This window comes from Pinus tabuliformis, chromosome J (genome assembly GCF_031772625.1).
Source record: "Pinus tabuliformis cultivar Carrire ecotype Pingquan chromosome J, CPIR1, whole genome shotgun sequence".
Taxonomy (NCBI): domain Eukaryota; kingdom Viridiplantae; phylum Streptophyta; class Pinopsida; order Pinales; family Pinaceae; genus Pinus; species Pinus tabuliformis.
The window spans coordinates 286,424,521-286,435,211 of record NC_142295.1 but is presented as its reverse complement, the minus strand read 5'-3'; the positions used below and the strand labels follow the sequence as shown (position 1 = coordinate 286,435,211).

Sequence of the window (10,691 nt, the reverse complement as noted above, 5' to 3'; positions counted from 1 at the left end):
CATCATCACTTTTACATTTATTCGCAATGCATGATTTAAAAATGTGGCCATGACAAGCTACTACATCTAGTAAAACCATCTCTTACTTAATAAAATAGACCACCATGTGTGTGATGGATTCATTTGTTGAACATATTCTCCTGTTGGCTTCTTTATCAATAATTTATGGGCATGAAGCATCTGACACATGGCTCTTTGGTGTCCATCATCATTGCAGTGACTACAATAATTCTTTCTCCTCCAAACCTTCTGGATCATCTTGGAACTCTTACTCTTGGTGTGCCTTTGATAAGTTCCCATGGAACCCTCACTGTCACTAGAATATGATGAAATTATCTCATCATATGTCATTGGTTGTCTTGGAGCATTCCCCAACTTCCTTTCTGACATATCCAAGTCCTGCATAATCAGGCAATTTATCTACTTTGATAGGGTTCATAATATCGTGGCCATTCATGTCGAGGCACTTTCTTTGATACCCCATTTTCTTCAATAATTTTGATCCAATTCCTTTTGTATATCTCACAAAAGCAGCGAAATCATCATCATAAAAAGTACATGAAATTAGCGAATCAATTTTTACCTCAGGCTTGTGATACTACAACTTTTGCAAGGTCTCCTCATTGGCTTGTAACTGATGTTGCAAACTTTGTTTCTCCTTATCTTCTTCTTGTAGGAGTCTCCTTAAGTCAATATTATCTTCCTGAATGTTTTGGTTGATTTCTTCAAGTTCTTGAATCCATGCTGCATTTGGTGCCATTTTCATCTTTGGTACAACATCTGCTGAAAATTTGTCTCATTGCCCGAGTTGGATCCCAAGTTGATGGGCCCATCCGCTCCAATCCCAAGAGCTACGATATTCATTTCATCACTTGAGTCTGATCCTAGGTCAATTGGTCCACCACTTGCAAATCCCGTAGCTATTATCTTCTCATCATCCTCAAATTCAAATTCATGGTCTTGTTGCACGATTTCTACTATCTTTTGCTTCCCTTTTCTGTCGTTCCTCTTAGGTCTTGATTCTGGATGTAGTTTCCAATAATTCTCCTCATCATGCCCTTCTTTCTCACAATGAGTACAAGAGGGATTTTCTCCTCTTCTCTTAGTTGTTGTTGTCCTCTTTGGGTGGTCGTCTTGTTCATGCTTCTCCTTGCTTTCTAGATGTACAACCTTCACACTAGCTTCATCAAGAGACTTAGGTTCAAATAATAACAATGAATGGTGCAAATATATGCAAAGAGCCAATATATTTCATCAATGTCTCAGAAGTGTCTAGTGGAACATTTAATGCTAATGCTTGTTTTCTAAATTCTTTTGTAAAGTTCTAAACAATTTGACCTTTGCTTTGTTTCAAATGTTTCCATTTTATCATGGCCTTTTGTCTATAACCCAATGGATAAAATTGTACACTTAACGCAGAAATGAACTTAAACCAAGATCAAAGAAGTTTACGACTACTATTACCACCTTATTGTAGTTTTCTTTTCGATCAAATGAGAGTAGTGCCACTCAATCGAAGAGATGCTAGATGGATCTTGACTTCATCCTCTTTGAGTTGTTGTATGCGATAATACACTTCAACCTGTCTTATCTAGTTATCTAGATTTTCTGCGTTAGATTCTCCACTAAAAACATGTAAATCAAATTTGACATCTAGCTTTAAAAATGGTTTTGTAGATGAATTCCTCTGATGCCTATTAGAATGATGAGAAGAGGAAGAAGAAGAACTGACACTAGAAGAGGGAGAGGGAGGAGGCTCTTCTCCAACACCTCTATGATTTACCTATGCATGGTCATCTGGCTCTTTCTTCTTGGGCTTGATTGTATTTCAAATAGTCTGAAAATAACTTGTCAAGTTTCTCTACCATGTTGTATAAAACCTTTCGATAGTTTAACTCTTCTTCCCATCGAGATTCCTGAACTGCCATGTCCTATCTTCATGGTACACGTCTTGCTTTGGGATTAAAGGAATTAATTTTTCCTTCCTCTCTTTGGAGCTTGTTCCTGGTTAGCATTCACTCATGGAACTCGCATCAAGAAGACCTGCTCTGATACCAAACTTGATACAAATATTTTAAATTCAATGATGCATTTAGAATTACATATAACCTAGCATATTAACCAGGTAAATTAAACCACATGAAGAAGAAGCGGAAAAACATAAGCAATTATGAGTTCAAAGACATATCAATTTGATTACAGAGTTCACCCAATGTGGTCTACGTCTCTGGGCCCTGCTCAATAGTGGGGAGGCCTTCTTTTATTAAGTCGCATCAAAGAAATCATGTACAAGAAACTTTACAAAAATGACCCTTATACCTCCAATCCAGATGATGGCCTGAAAATAGAGAGCTAAACTGAAGAAAAAGACATCATCACTTGATTTTTGGCACAAAAATGTGCAAAATCAACCATAAATTTTCCCAATTCTGACAAAGTCACCTTTAGCACCCCATGGAATATTTTCAGCACCCCAAGATTCCCTTGGATCATGGGTCCACCATTTGCTTGGATGAAGGTTCTAACCACTCCAATCCACCTCCACTTCCCATCGACTAGCACATAAAAGCATATATATAAAAGTTTGGGTGGAGGTTCCAACTAGGTTCATTGGCCTGTTGGTAACTATCGGCAAAAATAGTATTTGGTTGGAGGCAGACATGATTCAAACCCCGCCCACCTGATATATAACATGAATTTGTTTTTGTAATGCCTCGGTTAACATTTAAGGCCTGATGGTTATCAAAAATCACAGTCACATATCATTGTTTTATATATATATATATATATATATATATATATAGATATATACATATAGATATATTTTGTTAATTGTTATGTGTTGGTGGATGAACAGTGGGCGATGCCCATGGGGACACGGCCCTAACCCACGTTTCTATCATATTCTATATGTTGCAAGGTTTGGGGTGGCGGGGTTTGGCCGCCTACCACCCCACTTCATTCTTTTTATTAATATTAACTATCCGGTGGGGGTGGGTCCGGCGGGCTCAACCCCCCCCCCCATTTTAGTTTTGATTTTTATATATATTAGGGTCACTGTTCAAAAATCACCCCCTGGAAAATAAGGGATATTGAAAAAATTAAGCATCCTACAAATTCACTTGTACCAATGGTCGGGTTTCGACCAAGTTGTTGCCTCCTTAAAACTGCGACTTGTCCAACGTTGACCAAAACTTTGACCAGCCATAACTTGCCCATACCAACTCAGATTTAAGTGTTGTTTGCACCATTGGAATCAGGGTGACGAGAACTATGATATAATGCTTGTTTTGTTTCCATATGACAACTTTGATTTTTGAGCTATTTTCAAGGCCACTTGTATTTATGGACCTTCCCAAATCATTTTAAGTATCAAAGTGACTTGCACCATAACTTAATATTGTCCTTATTTTCTTAGTCTATGAAACTGGAAATAAATTTTTTTATATCTTTTAATAAAAGTTATACTATATAGAAAACGATTTAAAATAACGAAATAATTAACAGATCCATAAACTTCAAAATTTAATGAACATCCATAAACAAGATTAATACAAATCCATAAACTAAAATAATAAGCATCCATAAAATGAAATAATGTTCATATACATCCATAAATTGTTCATGTCTGAAAATATACAAAGTTTGTATCACATGTGAATGTGCCCTATGCAATGGGCCTGCAAATATATAAACTATCCACTCTAAGTACCACCAGATGTCCTATAAGAGTTCTGTTATGCAAAGTAATCATCCATAATATGGCACTGTAATATAATACATTCAAATTCAAACTAATTATATCATTATCTATACAAAATAAACAATATGGAAATAAATGATTTTGAACCACATTTAATTATATACGAATCTACTAACCTCACTTGAATCCAAATGAAAGTCGTTTAGGATGGGGGTCTGATGAACCTGGGTTCAATGCTCCCTTTTCTGTGGCTCAAAGATTGGGGCCTGTACTGATGGAACCGCATCCACAATGCCTCTATACCCAACATCCCACTCATGCGTCCACATAACTGTGAAATCAACAGCACGCTACATATGGGCATATGTACACAATGGAAAGGACAAATTATAATTAGTCTACGAATTAATTAGCATGCATGTAACTTAAAAAAATAAAATGTTAAAATCTTAGGAATAAAAAAGTTTACCTCAACTGTTAGTCCATGTGGTTGTACATAGTGACTCTCCTCCATGAGTGTTATGAGGTGGAGGTGGAGGTGGAGGTGGAGGAGACTCCATGGAAACATGCACTAGTGGAGGCTACTCTAGCTGATCAACTTCCCCCTCAGATGACCTCATAAGCTCATCCATATATTTGGGTTGTGTCTACATGTTTTTTTTTTTTTTTTTTTGTGTAAATCAACAGTTGTATATTATATCATAAAATTACATAGGATACAAAAAGTCTGTATGCACAGACAGAGAAAGCAATTCCATCTAGTTTGCCCAAAATGACTGTTAGCACCTGAACCTACATCTTTAGACCCCGAGACTAACCACGCAGGGCTGCCTAACAAGGGACACAAACGAGAAGAGCCAACCATCCAGGGTTGCTTGACAGAAGACAAAAACGAAAGAGGGCCTGGAGGACCTCAAAACTACGACAGAGAGAGACAAAAGGAGAGAAAACCAAGAAAACAAGAAGCCATTACAGCTTCAAAATCACATAGTCTTTGCTGGTTGCACTTGGGCCGGCCGTTGCAGTCTCGATAACGGGCTGCGGAATCCTTTGAGGAATGGGGCGCTTCACCATGCTGATGTCAGTTTCCTCCGCTGGGACATCCACAACAACATTAGTTCCCTGTCGGATGGAGAGCTTGAGGAGATTGATGAGGACTCCCAACTTGTGTGACAAGATTCTGACTTCCTGAGTTAACGCACTAACGTTGAACTCCATCGCATCTAACTTTGCTGAATTCTCGGTCGAAACTAGTGAAATGGCTTGGTGCGCTTTCTTGATTTCTTCTACCTGCATGCTGAGCGCTTTGGCCAGCATGGTCTTCATACGCCACATTTCACTCTAAGTTCTAACGTATTGCGTGGCTCTGGTTGTCGCTGTGCCTGGGTCCGATACCCAGTCCATTTCCGTCTCCAAAGCCTGAATGTCCATCTGTTCTTCTTCCTCAATGACCGCAGCTTCAAGCTCTTCAATTTTCCGTTTTTCTTTCTTGGAGATCCGGGTCTCGTAAGCCTCACAAGCTTTTTCCAGGTCCCGGTTAGCAGACGCATTACGACTGCCCTCACGAGCCATAGTGTTATTGTAGGTGTTGGTGTGGATGGAGGAGATAAGGAACTTCCTAACAACACTAAGATTGTCATGAATCGAGCAAGGAGAATGTGATGGCTTGATTTCCTGGTTGATTACCTTAGTTATAGCTGAAGGTCGAATGTTCTAGATTGAAATCTCCCACTTCGCCTTCTGAGATCCACAGTTCCTGCCATAATAACTCCCATTTAGATTTCCCAGCTCCTTCTCATGATGCCGATCCAGAGTCATTACTCTACCATGCTTGAGGCTGCTAGTTGAAAGCCAGGTGTCTTCATCTGCTTCTTACTGACTGTGCTGATCATACTTTTTGTTGATTGTCCACCCCGTCCGATAAACTTTGTCCTTGTGGATGATTTTCCACCCTTCCCCAGGTACTCCATGGACCTGTTGCCCGTTGTACCTCCATTTGATGTTAACTATATTGTTAATTTGCATAGGTTACTAATGAGCTGTATCCTGTAGCCCATCTTCTACTTTTGATTCTCCTGTAATGTCTTGCCTTGAGATGAGAGTGAACTGATTCCTAAGCTCGTCTTCTATGACATCTTGCCAACAAGTTTCAATGATCTCCATCGAATGATCGACCGCGTGGTTGGCAAGGCAGTCCGCTAAGACATTTGCTTTCTACCTAATTGCTTGTGGAACAATGTTGCTGAGGGAGGAGAGATGTTTCGCAATGAGCGTTGTAACCATAGCTAATCTCCAGTGCTTTGTAACTTTCTCCAGCCGAGTCCCATTTTGCATTCTCCTCACTGCATTGATGGCCAAGAGGGAATCTCCTTCCACTATTACAGAGCCTTTACCCAGACGGATGAGGATTTGCAGCCCCTGTTCCAGGGCTGCGAATTCCGCTTCATTGTTGGTGGCCTCCCCAAGCGCTCTGCAGAAAATGTGGAGGATTTCACCTTTGTCATTATGGATGATGCCTCCAAGCCCTGCAGGACCAGGGTTACCCCTGGAGGCCCCATTGAAATTTAATTTGCAGAACCCCGGGGTGGGGGGCAACCAGGCCAAAGGAACAGGAGCTGGTCGAGGGTGGTTTGCTTGGGCCTTGTGACTCATCAAACCATTCATGCCAAAAAACAACAGGATGCGAGAGTCATTGGGAGTGAGCGTCTTGTCCTGCTCTGCTCTGCAGATGGTAAGGGCAGTCTCTTTTAAGTTGTGCATAATGACTGTTTTGATGGTATCCAGCTGCTTGGCTTCTTTTTGAAAATTCTTCTATTCATCTCTTTCCAAGTGTTCCAGACTATAAAACCGGGGCAAAGCCTCCAAAGGGCGTTAACCGTGTTACAACTGGAATACTTTGTGCACCAATTTGCATTGGATTCTTGAATAGAATCTCTGTGTCTGTCTATTTGTTTGAATATTCCTTTCATCCATTCCCACAAATTTTTGGTCCAGTCATAGTCATTAAGGAGATGGTTCATCGTTTCCTCATCCTTTTCACAGAGGGGGCATCTGGAAGGCCCAATAAAACCTCTTTTCACTAAATTCTCCCAGGTAAGGATTTTGCGATGCATGAGAAGCCAAAGAAAAGATTTTATCTTTGGCCAGAGTGCATTGTCCCAGACATTTGGGTACCAAGCTACTTTGTCTTCGAGGTCCTGGTGCTCGAGATACCTTCTGGCCTCCTTGAGGTTGAAATTTCCCCCATCGAGTTTTCCCCACCTAAGTTGGTCCTCCTCCTGAGTGGATCAGATCATTCTCTTATTCAGAGTAGAGTTTAAGGTGCTGAGGAGGTCTATCATGTCGTCCTCCGGGGGGAGAGGCTCTAAGTTCCATTTCCTCTAGTGCTGGTTCTCGTTGCTGCCAGACCAATATTGATGGACTTTTATCTTGCCTGTTTCCTGAAACCATCTTTGTAGGGAAAGATAATTGGGGTTTTCTAGTTTAGGTAGTTGTTGCCATGCATCCTCCCAAAATAAAGCATTGTTGCCATTTCGAATTTCCCAAAAGCAGTGGTCCTGAATGAGGTGGCTGTTAGCTCTGGCCAAATTCCAAATAGGGGAACCTTCAGGGGCATCTGTCATTCTAATCAGATCCTCAGTTTTCCAAGTTTCGGCATATTTGGCCTTCCACAATTTTTCCCAAGGTGTATGGGGTTCCTTGATCCAATGCCACCAAAGCTTGGCTCCATAAGCTTTGTTGATAGTGTCCGGGTCTTGCAGCCCTAAGCCCCCCAGGTTTTTGGGTTTGCATAATTTAGTCCAGGCTGCAAGTGCCCATTTATGTTTATCTGCTTTGCCCGACCAAAGAAAGGCTCTTTGAATATTCCTAATTTTATGTATAACCATTTTTGGAGCTGGGAGGATAGAAAGCATATAGAGAGGAATGGCTTGCAGAACCACCTTAGTCATTACAAGTCTTCCTGCAAAATTCAAAACTCTGTTGGTCCAGTAATTTCCCCTGTCCTCTAGCCTGGAGAGCAAATGCTCCCAGTGGAGTTTCTGCCAAGGCTTTCCAGTGAGAGGAATGCCAAGATATTTAGATGGGAGGCTGCGTCTTTTAAAACCAAGGATGTTAGTGAGGTGCTTTTGGACCTCCAAGTGCATATGGAAGAAAAAAACATAGGATTTATCCAAGTTAAGATCCATACTAGATGCTTGGTTGAACAGGTTCAAAATGGTTTTGAAACCTTGGGCTTCCTTAACTGTAGGGGTGCCATGCAGCATGGTATCATCCATGAATTGTTGATGGGTAGTTGCAGGAGAGTGATTCAAGGGCTGAAGACTTTTGATGATATTCCTATCCTTAGCTAATTTAATGATGCAACTCAGTCCTTCCATTAAGATAACAAAAAGGAAAGGGGAGATAGGATCACACTGATGAATTCCTCCGGAAGGGAAGAAGGGGTCCGAAGGGGTGCCATTGACTAGAATAGAAAAGCTGGGAGATTTGACCATGGCCAAAATCCATCTGATCCAATGCTGGGAAAAACCAAAAGCTTTCAAAATAGCTTCAAGATAATTCCAACTGACCTTATCATATGCTTTTGAGAGGTCCAGTTGAATGATCATTCCAGCCTTTTTCTGAGACTGAAGGGTATGGATCATTTCCTGTGCCAATAAAACATTGTCCATGATTTTCCTGCCTTCTACATAACCTAACTGCTCTTCTGAGATGATCAAAGGGAGAATAGGCTTTAACCTGTTGGCCATGACTTTGGAGATGATCTTGTACAACACATTGCAGAGAGCTATAGGTCGAAATTTAGAAGGCGTGCAGGTAGCCTCTTCCTTGGGGATGAGGGCAATAAAAGTGGAGTTTATGGATTTGAGTATGGAGGAGGATCTTCTAGAGTCCTCGACTACCGCCCATATGTCCTGCTTCACTATGTCCCAGCAAGCTTTGAAGAAGTCAATGGTGAACCCATCTGGTCTCGGGCTTCGCCATTGGCCATGCCTTTGACTATCGCTTCAACCTCCAGAAGGGTGACCGGGCGGTCTAAGGACCTGTTCTGTTCCTCTGTGATTAGCTTGGGAATAGAGGTAATGACTGCATTGATAGCCTCTTGTCTATTGATGTTTGGTTCTGTAGCAATAAGACTGAAGTGGTTCCTGAGGATGGAGGCAATCTCCTGATGAGATTGAAAGGAGGTCCCCTGTTCATCCTTAAGCTTGGTTATTTTATTAGTGCATCTGTAATCCATGGCTGATCGATGGAAAAATTTGGTGTTTTTCTCCCCGTCGTTCAGCCATTGAATACGGGACTTTTGTCTCCATAAAGTCTCTTCCTGATTACATCTCTCATTCCATTTTTGCAGGAGGTTACGCTCCGTGTTAATGGAGTTCTGAGATATGTCCCCCTTGATCCAGTTGTTATGTATTAGAGTCATCTGATTCTCCAGGGCTTGCTTGTCCTCAAAGATATTGCCAAAGACCTCTTGGTTCCAAGTTCGTAGCTTTGCCTTTACGTGCCTCAATCTAGCTTGGAGCCGAAACATTTTGGTACCTCTAGTGTCCAAATGCTCGTTCCACCATAGTTGGATGTTGGTGGTGAAAGTCAGATGACTGAGCCAGAATTTTTCAAAGCGAAAAGGTTTGTTTTTTGGAGTTCCAAGAATGGTTGCCTGTAAAGAGATGGGCCAATGATCCGATCCTCCAGATGGAATAATTTCAGATTCCACTGTGACTCCCTCAAGGAGAATGGTGTCCGAGATCAGAAACCGATCAAGCCTAGATGCGATGAGCCTGTCCCCTCCTCTCTTATTATTCCAAGTGAAAATTCCATTTTTGGGTTGTATGTCCACCAGGTTAGCCATTCTTATGAAAGAAATGAAGGCCTCGGCATCTCTGTTTTAGGGTTCAAAGTCCACCCTTCTTTTCCCCAAAGAGGTAATCATGTTGAAATCACCGCCATAGATGGCCTTAGAATTAGAGTGTCTTTGTTGCATATTGGATAGGTTTCCAATAGCTAAGCTTATCCTCCAGCGTTTGGGGGCTATAAACATTAGTGAATAAGTATGTGCCAACTTCTCCTAGGATCTGCATTTCAAGGGAAATGAAAGATCTAGAGGCCTCGGCGTTAAGGAGGAGTAGGGAGTGGGGGTTCCAGAAGATGGCTAAGCCCCCTTCCAGACCATTACCTTCTACCTCCAAGTGGTCCATTCTCTTTCCCATGCTTCTGCCTATTCCTTCCAGCTTTAGCCTAGAGCATTTGTTTTCCTGCAGGGAAACAATGTTCGGATTTTCTTGTGTGACTTTATTTTTCAATAATCTTTGTTTGGTTTGGCTATTGAGCCCTCTTGCATTCCATGAGAGTATCTTCATAGTTAAACAATAGTTATGAGGAGAGAGGGAAAGCCTCAAGGGCTTTCATCTTGCCCGAGTTGATGAGCATTTGGCCGAGCTCATGGAGCGCTTCATTGTTTGTTCTTCTACCCCTTTTCTTTCTGTGTTTTGCAGTAGAATGAGTTTGGTGTAGGTTTTGTGCTTTGATGCCTAGTCCCTTTGTAGTGCCCAGACCCCTTTTCTGCCCTCTCAGGGCTGCATCCTGCCTTGATAGAAAGAGGAAGTTGACTCTGTCAATCTCTTCCTCTGGAATGTGCTCCACTCCTTTTTGTTTCCATTGCTCAACTATGGTATTAAGGTCCATTCCTTCTTGTTCTAGAGTGTCATTTAGGTCCTGATCCTCTGTGCCCACTTCACTTAATGTCATTTCCTCGTCCCCTTCTGCGTCTTTCCTCAATCTTGGATCTCGGAGAAAATCATCAATCGAGATTGGAGTTGGCATCTGGGTGTTCTGATTGTTCGTTTCCGGGACTTCCTGCTCAGATGCCGGTGTTTGGGTATCCTCATCTGCCCCAGTTTCCTCTCCAAGCACTTCAATGTGTTCTTTAAGTCCTTTTGTTGATGTTTCCTGTTCCGGTTGGTTTCTTCTTTTGGTCCGGTGTCTA

General features: G+C 41.6%; 1 protein-coding gene across 1 annotated transcript; it reads right to left on the bottom strand.

The window, feature by feature from the left end:
• Positions 1 to 8,627: 8,627 nt before the first annotated feature.
• LOC149226900 (uncharacterized) lies at positions 8,628 to 9,557 on the bottom strand. Its single transcript, XM_089380343.1, has one exon. The coding sequence runs from the start codon at positions 9,555 to 9,557 to the stop codon at positions 8,628 to 8,630; it is 930 nt and encodes a 309-aa protein (XP_089236469.1).
• Between the last annotated feature and the right edge of the window lie 1,134 nt (positions 9,558 to 10,691).

Excerpts from the sequence above, each read along its gene's own strand:
- LOC149226900 (XM_089380343.1), bottom strand. The coding sequence starts at position 9,557 with ATGGCTAACCTGGTGGACATACAACCCAAAAATGGAATTTTCACTTGG.